This window comes from Clupea harengus, chromosome 22, assembly GCF_900700415.2.
Source record: "Clupea harengus chromosome 22, Ch_v2.0.2, whole genome shotgun sequence".
Taxonomy (NCBI): domain Eukaryota; kingdom Metazoa; phylum Chordata; class Actinopteri; order Clupeiformes; family Clupeidae; genus Clupea; species Clupea harengus.
Window position 1 is genome coordinate 22,580,748 of NC_045173.1, and position 22,337 is coordinate 22,603,084.

The window sequence follows — 22,337 nt, forward strand, 5'->3', positions numbered from 1 at the left end:
AAACTAATTTAAGATATATCTAAAAAGCATAATTGGCCGTTTGAAGATTGAATAGCTAGACTAGCTATATATTGTCGATATCTGTAATGAAATTCTTCTTAGTAAAACAACTAAAACAAACCATTTCAGATATCCACAACCCCGTTCTTCCAAGGACAAATCACTTTTGCCATGCATGTGTATTGAGCTTTCAATTTCCAAAATTACCTTTTTCAGTCAGTTTTTATTCGCACAAACGACACACAGTAACACACACGTGCATATATAGTGGTGACACAGGACACACACAGGCCTGAGGTCGCAGTGAATGTAATCTCTGCATTTCTCCCATCCTGGACTATCCTTCCTCCAGGGCTCCCCAGGAGCAGTGGGCAGCCTTTAAGTGCCTGGGGACCAAGTCAAGTGATCCGACTTGGTCAGAGACGGACAGTTCAATTGCTCTGCATGTTTTTCTGTTTGGGTTCTTAGTGGAGGAAACCCCTTGTGAACACGGGGAGAACATGCAAACTCCACACAGAAAGGACCGGGAGATAGCCCACCTGAGCACTGGAGGCCTGGGGAGAACCTACCCCCCAGGACCAACAGTGCTCCATGCAGGAATCGAACCCAGGACCTTCTTGCTGTGAGGCGGCAGTGCAGGCACCTGAGCCACCGTTCTGTATATCGGCAATAGAATTATTAGAAAAACTCCCATTTCAATCTACAATCCACCTGTCACGAGTCATAATTTTAATATCAGATATCCAAAATGAAAAGAACATGCAGTGTTCAAGTGAAGAATACATGTAGGCTGAAAAGTGTGTAGCTGTGCGCTTGTTTTACTTTAGCGCTTGGGAGAATAGTTATTAGTCATAGATACATAAACATTTATATCTATATCAGACAGTCTTTTCTAGCTAACTGTTGTCTCATAAAAATGTTCCTACCAATATGCTAAAGTAGAAAAAGGATAGCCTACATCATGTCGCTTGCAGACTTTTATATGGAAAAAGGGTATTCCAAATCTGAATTTCCCCAACGACTATTGGAGGCCCTCAGAAACCTTTATTTATCAGGAAATGTCGTTGGGGAGTGGGGGGCTAACTGCAAATTCTGTCAGGAGGCCCAGAATTCTTAACAGTGCCCCTGTTACACACATGCTAGACATTCAAGGACATTCAGGGCCTCACATATGGAGAAAAAATACATTAAAGCAGTACATGTCTATAATGATCAGACCAGCGACGTTTCAAGCTATTGAAAAGATCAGGGGCTAGGTCAAGTTTGCCTGGGGCTTGTCTTTTTTGTTTAAGGGAGATTGGCATTGGTAGGCTGGGGAGGTATATCTACCTAGATTTTAAGATTGCATCCCTATGTAGCCTTTGTGTTTTGTTCAAGTTTGCTTAGCTATACTGTTTCTTATGGTCATGTCAATAAAGCAAGTCTAGTTGACCTTAATTAAACTGAGAGAGACATACTTGGCCATCTAACTGTTGGTGTAATGGCTATCTAGCTTGGGTTGCTATATAGTCACGTCACTAAACGTTTTTTTCAGCATCATCATAATTCGATACATTGTGTACATCCCCAAAGAACATACCCATGGTCAATGAGTTTCAACTTGAGTTTTCTTTTTGAAATAGCAAACTGGAGCTTTTCATCTGGGTGCGAGTGTCTTACTGTTTTATGTGAACTGTGCAGCGCTTGATTTCTCCCCCCGCTTTCGGACACTGCAAGTCAAGTTTCACTGTTACACAGTCTGTCTGTTGTTTTGCTATAAACACCTCAGTTTTCAAGATGAAAATACTCTGGGCTAGGCTTAAAATAGTATCAGCCCTAACAACACCACTGGATCAGACTAGCTCTAGATCATTTTAATTCAGACTGGGGGCCCATGTATCCCTTTGTGTATTGCTGGGGGCCTTTTAAGGTATCTTAAGGGTCAACCCTGGAACAGCTGGGCAGGTGCAGGTTTAGGGGCCCTGAGCCTATGCCCAATAGGCTCATGTGGTAAACCAGGCCAGACAATGAGCAAGAATGAAATGAAATAAGAAGATATTTTCCATTCCACTAAATGTGTGTTGAAATATGAAACTTCTGGCAAAAACAGACAAAAAAAGTTTGTTCTTTATTCTGAGTGAACATGTAAGGAACTATAGTTTGTGGATATTGCGGCTGTGTATCATCTTCTGAGATTTTGCAATCGCTCTAGTGAATGAGGCATGAGTGGGAATGTATAAGATATATTCTTGTGTCAAATTTGAGCATTTACATGTATAACAATATGAGCTTCTTTGTATAAACGGACTTGGCATTTATTTACAAGATTGAGAAATACGTAGAGCAAAAGTACAGACAATTCAGTCACGTGTAAAAAAAATATGCCTTTATTTATTTAATTTACCCCCACAACATTATCAAATCTGGTGAAACAAACAAAAAACACACAAATCAAAACTGACATCGGTTTTGTGAGCCAAAGCTAAATGGACAGTAGGAGGGAATGAGTAAAATAACATCATAGTAAAGAAAGTAAAATTACTAACTTTACCAAGACATTTACATTTTGAAAAGGGCAAGCTAAAGTCATACCTCATCTTTCAACACAAGTTCAAACATTCTCAGCCTCTGTCTAAACCACACATTTTATTGATCTACAGATCAGTGGTGAGAACAGGGGCGACTCCATGAATAAGCATAGTTGGCCCCAGCTCCCGACTCAGCAGGTCAAGCTGGTGCAGGTAGGAGGTGTAGCGGCGTGTGTCTGCAGGGGGGTGGGGCAGATACAGGAAACGCACAGCAGGGGGCGGATCTCCATTTTCACGAATCAACAGATTGACAGCACAAAGATACTCATCTGACAGCAGTGTGGTGTTGCTAGGAAAGTTGTGGAGACACTCTGCAGCCTCTTCCTTATGTCCCTCGGTCTGGACTTTGGGATGGAGCTGGTTGACCTTTGCTTGCCTCTGGCCATGGAGCACCAAAATGTGGTCCCAGGGTACAGTGTAGACATCAGCTGTGATACGCAGGTCCTTCAGCATTCGCTGAAGCTTTTTTTCTGCCTCTTGCAAGCAGCTGCCAGTCTTCACACACAGGAAGAGACGGAGCCTGGCCTGGTGCCACGCATGCGACATGTTCAACACGCAAGCAAGCTGCAGCAAGAAGAGAGAGCAGGTGTCCACATACCTGCCGCTATCCGGCCGCAAAAGATTCAACGGCCACACATCAACATAGAGACCAGACTGGCCTGGTTTGGCTCTGGCGAATACCTCCGACCGGTTGAAAGTACAGAAATAACGTGCCAGGGCCACGCTCTTCTGCATCTTCACAGCGTCTGCGATCACAAACACGTACTCCTCAATGGACAGGTCTTTAGCAGAGGCGGCCTCACTGCCCACTCCGTCCCCTCGTACTGCAGGGAAGTGAAAGATTCTCTTCTGTGCTTTATCGGGCTTGAACTTGTCCAAGGAGAGGGCACCGGTGGAAAAGACACAGTCCTGCAGGTTGTCTTTAGGGGAGCAGTCGTCATAGAAACCCAGGACCAGGATGTTGGGCCTCATTCCTCCTGCGGGGAAATAAGAGTAAAAGTTGCCTTTAAATGTAAATGTGTAACAGACACATTGAACCAAAACGGAGTGGTCAACAAACACAAATGTCATTAGCTACAATTCCTTTTTGTGTGTGCACATTTGAATTGCGTGTGCCAAACACAAGTGTAAATATAGTAAAACAAGACATGAATGAATATATAAACCTGTGCAATACCTAAACCAGAAATGAATAACAAGTGCTGGATTCCATGTCGAACCGAGTCAGCCAGAGTGAGGCTGACAAAGGCCTTAATATTGAGATGGTCCACCAGCGACAGCCAGGAATTATAGCATGGCTGTAGTGGGTCCGCAGGCAACATCTCTTAAAGAGGGGGAAAGAACAAGGTATGAAAAGTAACTAGCACATCAATTCATCGTCTATGTGTCAAACTATACATTTCTACATTTCTACATTCATGTTTATCCACCTAATCCTAAACCTCATGAGACATGCCATCCTCCGGGCTGATAGAAAAGCAGAGGACTCCGGTAAGACCAGAGGCGGTGGACTATGCATCTATGTAAACAAAGCTTGTTGTACGGACACTGTCATCATTGAGAGTCACTGCTCTGCTAACCTTGAGTACCTCATGGTTAAGTGTAGACCGTTCCATCTGCCTAGAGAGTTTACATCAACCGCTGTGTCTGCAGCTTATATCCCCCCGGATGCTAACGCTAAGCTGGCAATGAAGGAATTGCATGCTGCCATTAGCAAGCAACAAACTCTACATCCGGAGGCAGCCTTTATTGTTGCGGGTGACTAATCACTCCAACCTGAAGTCTGTACTCCCCAAATTTCATCAACATGTCTCCTGTCCCACGAGAGGAGACAAGACTTTGGACCATGTCTATACTAACATGGCTGATGCTTACAAAGCTGTCCCCCTCCCCCACCTAGGACAGTCTGACCACCTCTCTTTGTTTCTTCTCCCGAAATACACACCACTCATCAAACGTGTGAAACCCACAGTGAGGACAGTTAAAGTGTGGTCAGAGGAAGCAGACTCTGCACTACAGCACCGGTTTGGACACACAGACTGGAGTGTGTTTGCCACCCAGGCCACACTTGACTCCCACACGGACATCAACGCCTATGCCTCATCTGTATTGGACTTTATCAACACCAACATCAACAGTGTCACCACCCTCAAACAAATCACCACATTCCCTAATCAGAAGCCATGGATGAACAGGGAGGTCCGCCTTTTGCTGAAGGAACGCGATATTGCTTTCAGATCAGGTGACACCCAGGCCTACAGTTCATCCAGGGCCGACCTGAAGAGGGGCATCAAAAAGGCCGAGCACAGATACAAGCTCAAGATTGAGGAGCACTTCAAAAACAACTCAGACCCCCGATGCATGTGGCAAAGCATCCAGGCCATAACGGACTATAAACCCACCAACACCTCCCCCCAAACCGGCGAAGCATCATTCCCTGATGAGCTTAACAGCTTTTATGCACGCTTCGACAGGGACCACCAGGAGGCGGCCATCAAGGCTGTGCTCACTACAGACAAGCAACCCCTCACACTCTCCTCCACCGACGTATGTGCTGCACTGAGCAGGACTAATGCACGAAAGGCTGCTGGCCTTGATGGCATCCCTGGACGGGTGCTCAGGGCCTGTGCTGGGCAGCTGACTGAGGTCTTGACTGACATATTCAACATGTCACTGGCCCAAGCAGCTGTCCCCACGTGCTTCAAAACCACCTCCATCGTGCCGGTGCCAAAGCACTCCAAGGCAGCGAGCCTTAATGACTTTCGCCCAGTTGCACTCACTCCAACCATCATGAAGTGCTTCGAGAGGCTGGTCCTGGCTCATCTCAAAACATGTCTACCACCCACACTGGACCCCCTCCAATTCGCCTACCGCCAGAATAGGAGCACGGAGGATGCCATCTCCACGGCACTACACTCCGCCCTTTCCCACCTGGACAACAGTAACACATACGCGAGACTGTTGTTCATAGACTTCAGCTCTGCATTTAACACCATAATCCCCTCCAAACTGATCACAAAACTCAGTGATCTGGGCATCAACACCTCCCTCAGTAACTGGATTCTGGACTTCCTAACCAACAGACCTCAGTCTGTCAGGTTAGACAACAACACCTCATCAACCCTCATCCTGAACACTGGTGTCCCACAGGGCTGCGTGCTGAACCCTCTCCTCTACTCCCTCTTCACCCACGACTGCACATGGTTCTAATACCATTGTAAAGTTTGCAGACGACACAACAGTGATTGGCCTCAACAACAACAATGATGAGTCGGCCTACAGGGAAGAGGTCCAGCACCTGGTCCAGCACCTCAACACCATGAAAACCAAAGAGCTAATTGTGGACTTCAGGAGGACCAAAGGTGGCGCACACACCCCGATCTGTATCAACGGGACGGAGGTGGGGCGTGTCGCCAGCTTTAAATTCCTGGGTGTCCACATCTCCGAGGACCTCAACCTTAATCAAGAAGGCTCACCAGCGTCTCTTCTTCCTGAGGAGATTGAAGGAGGCAAATCTGTCTCCTCAGATTCTGGTGAACTTCTACCGCTGCACCATTGAGAGCATCCTCACCAACTGCATCTCAGTCTGGTATGGCAGCTGCTCTGTTGCGGACCGCAAAACTGTCCAGAGGGTAGTGAAAACTGCCCAACGCATCACTGGTTCCCCACTCCCCTCCATCAAGGCTGTCCAGCGCAAAAGATGTCTGCGGAAAGCGCGCAGCATCGAGAAGGACAGCTCCCATCCCAACCACAGACTGTTTGCCCTCCTCCCCTCAGGGAGACGCCTCATTTATAACTTCTACTGCCACTTTCACCTGTACTTTACATATATCTATATCACATCTGCACTAATCACCATTATTGCTGCTTACTGTTCATATCACTTATGTCTTATACCATACTGTATATATTCTATTTATCTATTTTTATATTACCACTTTGCACATACTCTGCACTCTTCTGATTTTGCACTTCTGGTTAGATGCTAACTGCATTTCGTGGCCCCAGTACTTGTACTCTGTGCAATGACAATAAAGTTGAATCTAATCTAATCTAAAACATGAGCGGCACTGATACTGCCATGTCAACAATAATCATCAGTATCTATTCTTCCTTCAGGTCTTTAAGTAATCCAATGATGCCAAATATATCAGCAGTGTTGTCCTCACTGTGAACTGATCACCCCCCCCCATGAAGCTCCTGAGTGGACTGGCCTATTTTTGCTGACATCCTGTATAGGTAGGTGGCTCTATTCTGATGGTGACCATGTGACGTGAATGTCATGTTATACACCGTAAATGTCATACCCAGCTCCCCCAACTGCACATGGCCGAGCACATAGAGTCCACTCTTCTTCACATCGTTGATGAAGGTGATGAGTCCTGTGCTGCTCCGTGGATTGGCCACCATCAGCAGCACTTGTGGTCTCCAGAACTTCACATGGTCCTTCCTCACATCCAGCTTCAGCAGGTATTTACGCACCTGGTTGAGAGAGTGAGCAACACGCTTGCAGTTTAAGGTGGAATATATGTTGGGTAATCTCCATTTCCATCTCCAATATCTAAATATGCCAACTAGTCCAACGCTTAAAATCAAACCTCAAGGACATGATTGACCACAATAACCATAGTAGGGATCCTGAATCTGGACTTTTGTTCATCTGCTCCATTAATCCAATGAAGGGCACTTTGCACACTAACTCGAGAGCAGAAGTCCTTCATAACTATAAAGCTTTAATGTGCTCAGAGATCTGCATACATTCTGCAAAGAAATCTTTATAGACAAAGTAAGGCTGGCAGCTTTTACGAATTCTTGCAGAAAAGCATGTCCAAGAGCCATGGTGTCGTTGGAGCCCTACTAATGGACCTAGAAGGATTCCTGAAAGAACACAATCTACTCCAAAGAAGCCTAGATTCTGACTTTTGATCCAAGTGTAGGGTAGGTTAGACCGTTCTTTTCACCAAAATGTTACATAATATAAATGAGATATAAACACCAACAGGGACCTCTGTGCTTGATGTTTTTACATGCCATCCACAGTACTGAAAAGTACAGCAATAAACATCATGAAATACCCCAGAGAAAAGGGAAACTATATAAACAACTATAAAACTGCTCGTTTCTAGACTGTGGCTTGTAACATGTATACCTGATGGAAGATGAGGGCCTGAGAAACATATCCCCAACTGCTGCTGGGACACAGGTAGTGGATGAGCAACAACAACACCAGCATGAAAGCAATACTGGCCGAGGCATAAACAGCACTGATCAGGAACATCATCACCAGACAGCCCACGATGCCAAGTGCACAGGTGTGCCAGGTGAAGTATCGAAAGGTAGGCCTTATGAGAGCATGGAGAGTATGAAATGTTAACAGTCTGAAATATTACACATTACAAAACTGCAAAGATATGAATATAATAAAAAATAAAAATAAAAAAAAAACATTTCAAATTAGTTTAGTTAATTCATATGTGGAATTACTAGAACCATACCGAAAGTTTGGAGCCGATGCCCATTCCAGTGCTAAACAAGCCAGATCTACAGCAGCATAGACCAGCAAGAAACATATGGTGACAATGCTAGCAATGGTATTCAATTTCCCTGACAGAAGTACCACCTGCAGAGACAAACGCACAACCATTTAATTTATACACAGTGACACCACATGGCACAACAGCGTAATCATATGGCACTAGTTGCACAAACCCAACCCACACAGGCTCTTGAGGACTGCCGCCTAATCTAACTATCCAACAGACTCCATTCAGTGTAAACAACTGTACCCAAACATTGGCTGTGTGCACCACTCTACACCCATCAAAATACTATATAGTATCAACAATTGCTTCTGCTCCTTTTCTTTCTCTACCCCACCTGTACAAGTGACCAGGAGATGAGCACAGAGACCCATGGGTTTCCTGTTTCAGATGTCCGACTTGCTGGAGCCAGAACTCCACCTGGAAGTAAGGATGCATTTCTTTAACGCCGCTGGGAAAATGTGAAAGGGTTTGAGCTTTATTTAGATATGTAATTTATTTTAAACTGAACGGTGCTACTCACCAAATATATTATCTCGTGATACAGCAAAAAGAATCCGCGAAGCCCCAATAAGATTACTCATGGCTGCAGAAAGTGTGGATGAGTATATCCCCACCATCACAAGGGGACACCAGATATTAATATCTCGAAGAAAACTGTAGTTTCTCAGGAGTAACAGACTGAGGATTGGGAAATAGAAAAATAAAAAACAGGCAGTTTTTATGATATTTTGCCATGATAATGATAAAGTGTGTGTGTGTTGAATTACCGTTCACAAGAGCATGACACCAACACAGCCAGCAGGTTATATGTGATGAACGTGAAGACAACTGCCGTCAGGGTTCCGTGTGGAATGGAATAACCGGGGTTCTTCAAGTCACCTTTCACAGCAAAGCAACAGATTGAAAAGAGAGATACTATAAAAGATCTGTCAGCTAAAGAGACAACCCCAGCATTATCCTGACATACCCTCAACAGGCTATTTCGAACACACTCGGACACCGCAGTGCACTCAGATAACCCCTGGAGAGTGTTGAATGCTCACCTGACATATTGGAACCAGCCATAATGCCAGTGCATCCATTAAACATGACGGCGAAGACGGTGATGAAACTCATCATGGAACCCGTGGTGTAGTCCACCGTGTAACTTGCTATGACGGTAAGGTTAAATGACAATCAGTGTCCATACTCAGAGAGAGTCGTGTAACAACTTCCTTTCCTTAATAAATTCCATTTACTTGACATGGCCATGTCAGTCAAATATTAAGTCATAGGCTATAGTAGTCAATGCTAATGCAAATCAGCTAATATTAAAGCACATGAAAATGTTCTACTACAAATAAATGTACCAGAGGAAATGTACTCCCAGGAGGCTCATGTAGCTGAGCTTGTTCAGTGTGACAAGGAACACACATTTCTTTTTGAAGAAGCAGCAATTAGCACATTTTTTAGCACATGTCTTCATAGGCAACCAGTTTTAGCATAATCAAATTCATTTTGATTATATAATGTGAAGGACATAAAGCATTCATGCATCATATTCATTCTGATGGTATATGGTAAAGGCCAGAATAAACAAACACAAGTACAGATGGACACACATTCCCGCTAGCCACCCAGGCTATGCACTATGTAGTCATGTGGTTCAGGTTGGGCCCTGCAAAAATGCAAAAATTCATCACCAACCATATGCCAAGACACCAGTTAGACTGCTCGAAAGCCTTTATAAGTTCCGACTGTGCTGTTGTTGGTGCACGGTTTTTAGGCATTTAGATAGTTAGCTTGCTAATTTTAGAATTAAACTCTTTACTGCTGCTTTAAAGAATCAACATTACTTTATGCAATCACTTTAATGGGCTCCGAGAGTTGTGTACAGAACCAAGGACACCTGTAGAACTATTGTCGGCAATGTAGTCAACTGTACTTACCCCACAAATTACCCAACAAGGTGTCCAGCTTGACGCCAGTGAAGTTGGCAGTGGTTGGCAGGGTAGAATTGGCAAACGCTGCCGGCAACACAACTACCCTTGGTCCTACAATGAAGAAGCTGACGAATATAGAGCTCAACACAATCATGACTATGAAGAAGATGAGTAAGGTGGCCTTGGCATAGACATTGGCACCTACAAGACACACCACAAGGCAAAGGAGAAGAACTCCCGAGGCATACAGGAGGGACCACCAGTAGCCCACTGGAAGCACGTGATGGGAATATGCCAGACCAGTTCCATCTGCTGAAAGAACATTTAAGAATAATTGAATAAACACCTTTATTTATGAGACACACACACACACACACACACACATATATATATATATTAAAGCTATTTATTTATCCATACATCTCTACACTTTTGCAGATTTATTATCTGGACTCTGACCATACAACTCACCAATTTAGTGCACTAACCAATTATGTGTTAGTCAATACATGTATACCTACACTGAGAAGCGTGTTGCAGCTAATTTCTACAGCTCTCAATGTTGTAATAAATGTAAATACAAGTGCAACACTGAATGTATATTTGATTGAGAAATGTGCTTCCAGACAGACAAATGTACCTACGATACGACAACACCCATACCAGCATAACGCCCCAACTTCCGAAACACTTTCAGGTGTATAAAGAAATATCAGTAAATCTAAATCAGAAATGTGACAGGAGTACATATTTTTTTCAAACCTTCAGAAATGCCAAAAGACACAGTGATTGCTTCCACCAGGCCAAGAACATAGAGGGCGCAACCACAAACGTTGGCAAAAAAATACAAGATTCCTACGCTACCTCCAAACTCTGGTCCTAATGCTCGACTGATCATGTCTGAGGGGAAAAGGTTAGGAACAACACAGAGTCCAGTACTTGACGTGTGAACCAAAAGTATTTCAGGTGTTGGGGAAAGTGCACAGGAAATTGAGACACTTGTAAGTGTAAGTGCTGATGACACATAGGCAGTCTGATTCGGCTATAAAAAGGGAACATCCATGCTTCAAAGACTGCAAAGTCTCCAATCGTTGTGACTTGTGGAGCAAAGAGAAGCCTAATTGGGCCTCTATGCCTGAAATGGAGTAGAAAGTAGTGATGTATATTTGACAAAAGTAATGAGTCCTTGAGATTTGCAAAAATAAGCTTGGACCAGTCGGTTTAACACAATGGGACTGAGATATGTAAATATGTAATGAGACTTGCGTGAAAAGGATACAGTATGCCCCACCAGCATCTATAGCTCCATTAGTTGAAACAGCACAAACTGAAAGCACAGTCATGGTGATGATTAGATAGGCTACCAAGAACATCAGGATGGACTGATAAAGCCCTGCATGACCGACCACAAACCCTGCGAGGTAACGAAAGAGAATGTATTATGGTCTCCAGGCTAATGCCGTTTTAATGTTGATATTTACAGTAGGCATAGGCTAGAAATTGAGTTCAACAAATCGCTTACAAACACTCACCTATGCGAAGAAATATAACAACGCTGAACATGGATAAAACAGTTGGTATGATTACCCCGACAAATGTTGATAGTTTCACTGGAGGTTTTTCGACTGTTTCCCGGGACACACGCGGCGATTTCTCAACAGAGACCCCGACTGAACGCTCCGAGCCATGGGAGCTTGAGGATAGTCGATAATGCAGCAAAGGCGTCTTTTCAGACATGTTAGCGGCGGTCATTCAACTTGGCGTTGGGCTAAAAATGCTGGGGTTGATTGAGAACACTGCATGGGCTACACGTAGGCTACTGTTACTTCCACAGCTGCTTCTAATTGCCTACTAAAAATTACTTGAGGAACGTTTTTCTAAACGAAACAGGACCTGAACGCTACAGACCACATAGTTTGTCTTTTTCCGCCCCCACAGGTGCGATAGCTTACTCTGAGGAGCTGAAATCTCAAAAGAGCAGTTTTCATGACAAGAACTTATAAAGGTAACTTGACATGACCCAATCCACACAAACACGGCCATGTTTCAGAGGTAGGCCTAAATTGATTAACAAGGAAGCAGGCGCACCCAATTCCAATTGAACTGTCTATGGGTGCGAGTTAAGAACGACTTTGATAATAAAGAAAAGAACCGCACTCTTAATCATATTGCCTACTCTTTCTTACTGATTTATTGGGAGCATGTGTTCAGCGTCTGTTTTATGTGCAACAAATAATTGTATCTGTGCATCGTCCTTAACAACAGAAATAGCAATAGGCTACTGCGCTCTTTTATCGCAAAAAGCTCTCTGCAGTCCAAAGTAACAATGTTAGCGTTGCTTTTATGGAACTTACATTTTCATATTTAAAATGACAGATACGGGCAATTGTGTAAGTGTACAGTGCATGTTATAAACAATAGCCAAAACATATTTTGGAAACGACATATGTAACAAATATCTCACAAGAAAAAGTGGCACGGTAATACAAAGACGACAGGAAAGCAGCATTCTGGGGCTATAGGTGCATTTCCTTAAAGATGGCTCACACTGCGCAAGTCTACATTATTTCCACAAGGTGACTGACACAGAACGGCAAGAGACATATTGCCTCAAAAAAAAGGAAAGCACTTTTTGATGTTGGAATATGTGATTCGAGTCAGCAGGGGCATTAACCGCCTTAATGCGCAATTTAAAATTGTTAACTAAAACACGAGCAATGGAAACAAAGTCAAAAACGCGACAAATATCCCACCCTGTATTCCGTCTGTGTGAGTCGAGCACCTGTTATGAATAGGGACTTTAATATGTCATGCGTTAAACCCAATTTAAAGGCCGAATTATACTACTACGAATCCGTTACGGACAGTGTGTCGTATGTGCCATTAAAAACCTGACAAAGGTCTTAATTAGACAGTCGGACGGATGGACGGATTCGACTGACTTTTTTTCATTTATGGTTCTCCGAAGGCTGTGGGTGCTGAAAACAATTCACCGCCAGAACAGTAGGTGGTGCAACGGTTTTTCGTCTTAGAGAAGCATACCTCATGACGTCTTTGAGTGTGGAAGTCATCAATTGTTTATTTACCTCCTACCATAACTTTAGGGGGTGCAGCAGGTGCGATCGCACCTGGGCCCGTGGGTATTGGGGGCACTTAGCATTACATTATAGAGAGTGTCTAATGCTATATATGCACTTGAAAAGGCAAACCTATCTCCATCATGTTAGGTATAATTTGTGGGAAAAATAGTAGCAATCTATAACAAAATGATATGCTTATCTTACATACACTATAGAAACTATAAAAAAAGATTACAATGAAATGAATAGGTTCTTATTTTCTTTGGTATTTTTGTCATATTCAGATTTGCAATGATGATTGCTGGGTAATATGTATGTTGTTGTCCAATGTCAAGTCTCTATTTGATCATGTGACGAGACGATATGATATAGCTAGTTTAGGCGCAACATCTGAACGTCAAGACCGACAAGTTGACTGAGCACAGCCAGAGGCACAGCACACCTGCAAGCCCAAAACGATGCCTTTCAAACATTAAAGTGGTGATGCGTGATTTGCTTTTTCAATAGACAGGATAGCCAGACCATTCAGCCTCTCCTGGTCCTCAGGTAGGTCTTAATGAGTTTCAATTTGGAAAAGGGTTGCTCGGCTGTTGCCACTGTCAGAAACAATAGCAGGGCAGTGCACACGGAGTGATAATCCATAATCAGCATCTTCGGCAAATTGAGGGTGCGGACTGCTCTAAAGCAGTAGCGGTCAGACAAACGTTTTGCCTGGTCATATAGCTCATCATTGCCTGCGGGTCGGGTTTGGCCAAACATTTAGAAATTATACTCGGGCTCGGACACATCAGCGCGATAAGGCATTGATTATTCCATATTTAAAATATCTTAATAAGTAGTGAAGTCAACGTGTCTGCTTCACATGGTGCAGAAGTTCGTTTTTGAGAAATAAAATAAATCACATTTAGGATAACAGCCTTCTTCCTGTGGCGGGAATTTGTTTATGTCCTAGCTGTGACAACGCGATTACAGGCGGCAAACTGGCATCATGGAGGAAGTTAAAAAGAAACTGTCATCTGGAGAGTTTAAAACGATACTTAACGAGGGGAAATTTACTGTATGGAGATATTTCTGTCGGATTGCATCATAGTCGATGCGGATTCTAATGAGGCTGTTTGATATGTCCAATGTAAGAAGTGTGAAGTTTTAATGAAATATGATTGATGCCATCTTCTTTTTCCACAACAACATGGATTAAACCTCGATGGTTGGACTATGTAGATAGTTTTATAACAAAAGTTGCCATGCACTTAAAGTTTTCAAGAAAAAAAAAAGATCTTCAATGGTAAGACTTGTTTGTTGTGCCTCTTCTGGTGTAGCATGTAACGTGAGTTTTATTTAGGCGTAGAAGATGCCTGCCGTGTGTAATGTGTAGGCTATTTCATTCCGTTGCAATGTGAATAATTTTATTTCAATATGCTTATTTACCTCTTGTGCACGCTTGTGCGTTTAACGGTGCTTGTTTGTGTGAGCGAGTGCATTTATCTGTTGATGCTCGAGTTTAATAAAGGCAGGCTATTCATAAAAAACGTACGTAAATGTGTCAGTAGTATAAACAGTTGAGACATTGACTCCTTTGGGCTCGGGTCGGGTTCGGACAAAATATTTCAATGGCTGTCGGGCTCGGGCAAAATTCGAAAAATTCGGGCCGATCCACACTCTATAACAGAATAGGAACAGATAGAGAATGAAACAGCAAATGTGAGATTCCGGAAATGATGTCCTTAGCGGACCAATCACAGCCAAGGGGTATCCGAAGGCTATCCGACATTCCAACGGATAGTCAGAAAAATCAGGAGGTGCACGTCGGGCTCTCCGAGGTGCTCGGAGAGGGTGTTCCACGTCGGAGAAGGCATACCCTGTGTCCGTCTCCGTGAAAACGGAGTAGCATAATTCGGCCTTTAGGCTTATTTATGGTCATCCGTATACGGAGACACGCAGAGCCCTCTCCGTCGTTGCAAACCCTCTCAGAGCACCTCTCCATGGCCTGGCGTGCACCTCCCAAACTTTGTTACTATAGGGCGTATTCACCCACGTGACCCCTATCCATAACAACAAGCTTTGGCGGCCATCTTGGGGTCCATGTACGGCATTGTTTTGCTGTGTTTTATTCCGCTCTGACCATCATATTCTGAAGGAGACACAATTTCAGTGCCTTGTAATTATGGTACTGTGCCTCATTGTTGGATGTGGGACTAGGACGGGTAAAGCGCACACACACCGCGAAAAGGTTAGGTTATTTCGCGTCCCGCGTGTGATAACTAACCAGGGGGAACATGTGGATAGACTAACATCTACTCGGCGCAGACAATGGATTTCTGCCATAAGTAGAGCGAATCTGACAGCGGAGAAGTTGGAGAATGAACGTGTGTGTGGTAGCTTCAAAAGTTCTTGCTGCTCCTGAGGAACAAGACAACGCTACTACTGGTACCAAAGAAACATGGACAACTTCACATCATCCAGAAAACCAGACTCCATCCAGTTGTACGGAACTCACAGGTACAAGCACTTCTGACAAATCTTCCCAGACATCCGAATTTAACTATCTGTTCAAGGAAAGCAAGATGCAGTCTTTTACTGAGGAGTATTTTTCAAACTGTCATGACAGTGATGACAAGGTACGATTTTACACAGGCTTGCCAAGTTTTGATACATTGAATACAGTTTTCAATTTTGTTGAGGCCCATGTGTCAAGGAGGGCCAAAACCTTAACACCATTTCAAGAGTTTGTGATGGTTCTCATGAAACTGAGGCTCAATGTGCCTCAGCAAGATCTGGCATATCTATTTGATGTCAGTCAGCCTACTGTCTCAAGGATTTTCTGGTCATGGATGATAGTGATGGATGCACGACTCTCACCCCTTCTCAAATGGCCTGAACGAGAGGAGATCATTCGGACAATGCCAGCATGTTTTGAGTACTCATTTGGTAGTAAGGTGACTGTAATAATTGATTGTTTTGAAGTGTTCATCGAGAGGCCTTCCAACCTGCTCGCAAGAGGGCAGACCTTCTCCAACTACAAGCACCACAACACTGTTAAAGTACTAATCGCTATCACACCACAAGGATCCATCTGTTTTGTGTCTAGGGCATGGGGGGACGTACATCTGACAAGCACCTTACAGCAAACTGCGGTCTGTTGGAAAGACTGAAACCTGGTAACTTAGTCATGGCTGATCGTGGTTTCACAATTCAAGAGAGCCTTGCCCTACGCCAAGTGAAACTGGCCATTCCTACATTCACTCGTGGTAGCAAACAGCTTGACCCAGTTGAAATTGAGCACACAAGAGGAATTGCCAATGTGAGGATACATGTTGAACGTGTGATTGGACAGTTGAAACAGAAGTACAAGATGTTACAGGAAACCTTGGAGATTGATTATGTCAGCCTTACTGGTGGTTCCACAGAACCGATGGTAGACAGAATTATCAGAGTATGTGCTGTGTTAACAAACATGTGCCCATCAGTTGTACCCTTAACTTGAATTGCAGATGTCTCAACCATTACATGATAAGGACACTGTTTTTTATTTGATATACTGTTTTGAATTCATATTCATACTGTACAGATAAGGATAGTAATAAATATACTGTTTTGATATACTGTTTTGATTTTATATTCATACTGTACAGATAAGGATAGTAATAAATATACTGTTTTGATTTCATATTCATACTGTACATATAAGGATAGTAATAAATATACTGTTTTGATTTCATATTCATACTGTACATATAAGGATAGTAATAAATATACTGTTTTTTATTTTATATACTGTTTTGAATTCATATTCATACTGTACAGAATAGTGCTAAATCAAGTTTTAGTGCAGATACTACCATACAAATTGTGACAGTGTGAATGTAGCAATGCATCTTGAATTTATTTCCATCTTTATCCAAATGACTTAGATCATTCATTGCCCCAAATAGTGATGGAATGGGGGTGAACGGGCACATGTTGACCCTTCATTTCTGTAGAGTTTTTTGTAGTGCTCAGTCTTCAGGAACAAAACCTCACAACTCCAAGGTATGTGGGGAGGGGGGCACCTGCAGCACTGTATGACTTTATTTAGCCTTGCACTGTAAACAGGGGGAAGGACAGTAAAGGTTACTATGGTAACAAGAATTACAAACAACGACATTATCTCCAGGTTAACCTGAAATGTAAAATACAAAAACTTTCTTTGGTAACGCAGAAGGACATGAGGTTGCAGGCCTCTCGCATAATCAGACAGCGGACACGCTAGGTCAACTTCTTCTGACATTTAATAAGTGGACCCCAAGATGGCGCCACGCGAGATGCTGACGTCACGTGAATACGCCCTATAGGTTGAAATATGCTTCTACGACAGCGTTATTGCGTGTCACACAGTTGCATGGACGGACTCGTGAACATTTATAGTAAAATACGTCTGAGGGGATTTGCGAGGTGTCTGCAGTAGGAGTTAAATCTTTAACTGGCATGTGGCATCAGGAAGTACATGCCACTGGCAGGAGGCGGGACATGCCAGGGAGCCGCCAATCAGCAGCATCGACCGTTGACAGCCAATTGCACGAACGAATACTGAGCGAAAAGTGTTTAGATAGCTGGCTCAGACACCTCGCAAATCCCTTCAGACCCATTTTTCAGTTACAATAACGGGGTTTTTACATTGCAGTGTCTATTTCTCGGTAACTTGCACGCAAGAGGTGCTCGGAGGGTGTTTGCAACGACGCAAGGGGCTCTTGCGTGCCTGCGTAAAAAGCCGACCATAAATTAAGCTTTACAGACAAATGGCCCAACATTTTTTATTTTCACCAACCTGTAGATGTGTTTGTATAGACCAGACTAGAGCGTAACATAGGTCTTTAATTAACTAAGTCATTTTTTACTTTAAGGGCGTTCTAGTACCATGAACTTCTTCTGTTCAGCAGCTGATATTTTAAATAGATTATGCCAAGGATATCATTCAACTAAATTCAACGTTTTTTCCCCTCAGGTTTGACCCTTGATAGGGCAAGTATGTAACATTAGTAAACCACACAAATGTTTGTAAAATTGTTGCAGTAGCGCAAAATTGCATTAGAAACCCGCCTAATGGTCTTGTAGTGAACTCTAGTGATACATTTGCTCTGAATGAACAATCAAAAAGACAAAAAACAATCAAATGACACCGGTGAATGACAACTATAATACACAATAAATGTCTACTAACAAAAATTTTCTCTCTCCCTTGTAGCATGTTCCAATTGCTGATGGAAGTGGAAACATTGCTCTTCACCCTCACTACTCAACTACGCATATGGACAGCCAAACTCTACCCACTCACTCTGTTCTTTTTCTTTCTCTCCTAATCCAGACTATCTTCGCTATGGGGCGCTGCTGTAGTCTCTCCACCCAGTCTACCCGTAGAAACCCTCGGCCAATTGCACCCACCGCCACCGCACTGCCGTACACTTACTCTACCTCATACCCTATGCTAGCATTTATATACAATATATATTATTGCCACCATCAACATGTTTCTCTGTTCCTACTCCCCTTACCCCTGTAACAGTAAACCTTTGAGCACAGTGTATACCCACTAAACTGGTCTTGTTTGTATCATGTCAACCCTCCCCCCATCCCCCCTTCCTATCTCCACCCGGCCGACCTCAAGCAGATGGGTCCCCCCTTATGTGCCGTGGTTCTGCTTAAGGTTCCTTCCTGACTAACAGGGAGTTTTTTCTTGCCCGTGTTGCCATTGTGCTTGCACTGAGGAGGTTCAGGCTCTGGGCTCTGTAAAGCGCCTAGAGACAATTGTATTGTTATGGCGCTATATATAAATAAAATTGAATTGAATTGAATTGAATTGAATTGAATTGAACTCTGGCTACAATCTGTTATATGGCATGGCTGCACAGAGGAAAAGAGCACTGAAGACGTCAAAATCCCGCAAATGTATTTTATGCAGGTGGTATTGCTCAAGATATACGCAGGCCTATACGCATCTCATTGTAGACCATAGTTTTTGCGTATTGCGCTGTTTTTTTATGTTATGTTCAATTCAATATTGAATATTATCAGTCTTTCCCCACTTGATGTTCAACAGTTACTTATAGTATCAGCAGAATACAATACAAAATATAATATTAACATCAAAAAGGCAAATATAAAAACAGCCAGGAACTAGGCACTGCATCTTAGACTGTCTCAGCCAGGCCCTGGAGGAGTGTAATCTCATTGGAGGGGGCATGAAAGTGGTCATGTCACATACATTTACACATAAGAATACATTTGTAATTTTGTAGTGCATAATACATTTGAGAATGAATTTGCATCCATTTCTCTCCATCGGCAATGTCCCTGCGCCTCAAAAGGTGCCATGGTCTGTCACTGTAGTTCAGGTTCTGACCAGCAGAGAGCGCAGTAACTCCAGAACATTGTACGGTGGGTCCTTCCCTACATTTCACTGCTTGTTTCCTGTTCCACAGTTCACATTTAGTTCTATAATGAGCCATCCAAGTATGCGTAATAGTTGGCGAAAGTAGTTCAGAACCTCTTTAAGGTCGCCAGTCTCTTTAGAAGGGTACTTTTGGATTATGGGTGGACTTGTGGCCTCCCTCTGAAAAAAACATACAGAGACACAGAGAGACAGGGTCACCCATGTGTGGAGAAAGAGGTCCTCAAAAAGGAGAGCCTACTTAAATAATAACAAAATTTGACAACACACCTCTGACCAAAAATATCATAACTGACAGGCAAGATGAACAATTTTTCCAAACTGTATACAGAAAGTGGCTAAATGAAATATAGTACGACAGTAATAAACAGAGGTAGGCTACTTGAGTATTTTGATAAGAAGTTTGCATTCTTGAGCAAGCTTGGCAGAATTACTTGCCCTATGTGTTCTGTCTCACTGGTCACTGGTCTCACAAGTATTCATATCTGTTTTCAACTTCCGGGAAGTTGTTTGCGGTCAAAATCATGGTCATTATAAGACTTAGGGGATACTGACGTGCATGCACTCTTTTTGGGAAATGGTGGACTTCTCTGTAAATGAAGCATTACACATACAAAAACAATCTCTCTAATTCTGTTGTCAGTTGTACTCCAGGTGTTGTCAGGTTTAACATGCGAGTATATGCTATATGGACTTACAGGACGTAGTTGTTCTACCATTACAGTAATGCTGGGATGAGTCAGTATAACCTGGTAGTTTATGGCGTTTTTTTCCAATATCTCTAGGATGGAACCACAGCCAGATTGCGTGAGCCCCCTGGCAGCCTTCACATCCTGCACCAGATTACTCAGAGACTGCAGGATTTCCGCCATTCTGTCTTGAAACTGGAGATCAGACAGACAACAGTGTTCAGTGTTTTTGGTTATGGCTAAAATCATGTGTGTGGAGTGATGGGGTTAGGTATTCTTGTGCCAGTTTTGGAGTGGTGCTTGCCCGACTGGGCCGCTCCACAGACACATGACATGGCATGACATAAAGCATGACACTAGCCATAGTTATCTGGCAAGAGGTAGATTTATAAATTCTGAAGTGAACAACTGCACTGCATACTTTCATTGTACTGTAGGTCACATCTGAATGAAAACATCTGTGAACATTGCATACAAAACAGCTGTAGACTGACGTACCTGAATCTTCTCCCATGTTGCTTTGTCCCACATGGTGTGAGATAACCGAATCAGAGAAGGCCTCAAGTCAGTGCAGTTAACCTGTGTGGGACAGACAGATATTGGCCAAATTATGGCAGATGCCGAATTATCCACTTGAGAGACTTGAAGTCAAATTCACACAGTCAAAACCCCGCCCACAACCTGTCATACTATGAACACGAATCAGTTCAACAATCTCAAATAACAATGGATCTGTCACAGCCTACACCCTACAACTATGACTCAAGCATGGTTCCTCAGTCAGTTATTATACAGATACTGAATACATTACTTTGATAAAATGTTTGTCCTCTACAGCATATATACTATAAATAAAACTTTAGATTGTATTTATTACTAAGATAGGAATGTATTTGTTATGTTACATATGTTGTGGTAGGCTGCATATTAAAATTGCATAAGCCAACTGGATATACATAGCAACTAACTGGCTAACTTATTATCAATCCATCTAGGTGTGGATCTACCTATCTGTCCACGTGTGTCAAGCTATCAGTTAACAAAGAACGGTAGCCTAAATAGACTCTTGACAAATCTGATTAGTGGAGGGGTTCCAAAATCAAATTAAACGTTTAGGTTAGCGCAAGCAGTTCATGAAAAGTAAATACAGATTCTCCATCCCCCTACCATTGTCTTAATATTAAACAGACATGTTTTAGATAATTTAACGAGTAGTGACAGCTAAATTGACCTCACCATTTCCCCCCTCAAATCATTCTTAACTTTGTTCATCGCACGGCTTGCCTTCGATATGCAGAGAAAATCACTGGTGCGACTGTCACATGCTGTTGATGCGATCAAGAACAGCGACGGGAGCAAGAATCCTGGTGAACACGCATTGTTAGCAACATTTTCTCTATGTTTGAACAACTTCGACAGTTCTAAGCTTTGAAGAGGATTTTCTGAAAAGGCCGGTTAGTATTCTAGAATTGGTTTATGGGTCTATTTTGTTTGTCAAACTAAACATTTTCCTAGACATAGATATTGATACATTTTGTATATCTGAAGAAATACATATGGCATATAGATTAACAGTTAATACTCACTGGTTACAGCCATACCCCCCTCGCTGCATGAAGCGAGCGACTGGGTCCCATGAGATCTGTTCAAACATGCGTATATTGCCTTAATCTCTTCCGAAAAATAGATTGCATAATGACTGTCATTCTGGTCCCAGCTGTAGTAGTTAGTAGGAGATCGAATTCAACTTCAACTTGCCCGTTGCTGTAAGCAATTTTTTTTGAGTCCACTCACGAAACTCCTCCCCTGAGAACTAAACACGCGGGGCAACTAGACGGAACCTTGACATTACATCGGACTATAGGATGTACCTCTATGTAGCCTACTTAAAGCTATCTGATGTGGCTCGTTTATATTCGGGGGAAAAAAGCGAACGCTTCTTCGCTAAGAGTAGTCTACTTATGCTACCAGACATAGAAGACAAGGTGGTCTAAACTAAGTTTTTGAACTATGAAGTAGGGCTCTTAAAGGTCGTGTTTGACTTTTTGTCGACGATATGATCTGTGATTGGACATGGTACAATTTAACTGAGTAAATATTTACGAGAAGTGA

The 22,337-nt window shown here is 42.9% G+C and overlaps 2 protein-coding genes across 5 annotated transcripts; both read right to left on the reverse strand.

Annotated features, from left to right (window-relative positions):
* Window positions 1-2,351: 2,351 nt before the first annotated feature.
* LOC105899171 (solute carrier family 12 member 9-like) lies at window positions 2,352-12,015 on the reverse strand. 3 transcript variants are annotated; one of them, XM_031560430.2, is made up of 13 exons: window positions 11,565-12,015; window positions 11,312-11,446; window positions 10,897-10,932; window positions 10,039-10,341; window positions 9,154-9,261; window positions 8,878-8,989; window positions 8,631-8,788; window positions 8,445-8,527; window positions 8,063-8,187; window positions 7,717-7,909; window positions 6,875-7,049; window positions 3,745-3,891; window positions 2,352-3,544 (listed from the first exon to the last, which is right to left on the reverse strand). In XM_031560430.2, the coding sequence occupies exons 1-13, from the start codon at window positions 11,782-11,784 to the stop codon at window positions 2,634-2,636; spliced, it is 2,706 nt and encodes a 901-aa protein (XP_031416290.1). In that variant the 5' UTR covers window positions 11,785-12,015; the 3' UTR covers window positions 2,352-2,633. The 3 variants fall into 3 exon arrangements, with proteins under 3 accessions (XP_031416290.1, XP_031416289.1, XP_012681768.2); XM_031560429.2 differs by having other exon boundaries at window positions 10,039-10,344; XM_012826314.3 differs by having other exon boundaries at window positions 10,039-10,344; window positions 10,795-10,932.
* Window positions 12,016-18,839: 6,824 nt separating this feature from the next.
* thpo (thrombopoietin) lies at window positions 18,840-22,224 on the reverse strand. 2 transcript variants are annotated; one of them, XM_042703080.1, is made up of 5 exons: window positions 21,812-22,224; window positions 21,462-21,589; window positions 20,724-20,804; window positions 20,286-20,420; window positions 18,840-19,698 (listed from the first exon to the last, which is right to left on the reverse strand). In XM_042703080.1, exons 1-5 carry the CDS (start codon window positions 21,822-21,824, stop codon window positions 19,543-19,545), a joined length of 513 nt encoding a protein of 170 aa, XP_042559014.1. In that variant the 5' UTR covers window positions 21,825-22,224; the 3' UTR covers window positions 18,840-19,542. The 2 variants fall into 2 exon arrangements, with proteins under 2 accessions (XP_042559014.1, XP_042559013.1); XM_042703079.1 differs by having other exon boundaries at window positions 20,235-20,420; window positions 21,812-22,222.
* Between the last annotated feature and the right edge of the window lie 113 nt (window positions 22,225-22,337).

What these genes read in the sequence shown, in the direction of transcription:
- LOC105899171 (XM_012826314.3), bottom strand. Translation starts at nt 11,784, where the DNA reads ATGACCGCCGCTAACATGTCTGAAAAGACGCCTTTGCTGCATTATCGA. An exon ending in CTTGTTGGGTAATTTGTGGG is followed by an intron (nt 9,262 to 10,038) that starts GTAAGTACAGTT and finishes TTACCGTCATAG; the next exon opens with CAAGTTACACGGTGGACTAC. An exon ending in GGCTGGTTCCAATATGTCAG is followed by an intron (nt 8,990 to 9,153) that starts GTGAGCATTCAA and finishes TTGCTGTGAAAG; the next exon opens with GTGACTTGAAGAACCCCGGT.
- thpo (XM_042703079.1), bottom strand. An exon ending in CAACATGGGAGAAGATTCAG is followed by an intron (nt 20,421 to 20,723) that starts GTACGTCAGTCT and finishes TCTGATCTCCAG; the next exon opens with TTTCAAGACAGAATGGCGGA. An exon ending in TGGTAGAACAACTACGTCCT is followed by an intron (nt 19,699 to 20,234) that starts GTAAGTCCATAT and finishes TGTTTTTTTCAG; the next exon opens with AGGGAGGCCACAAGTCCACC.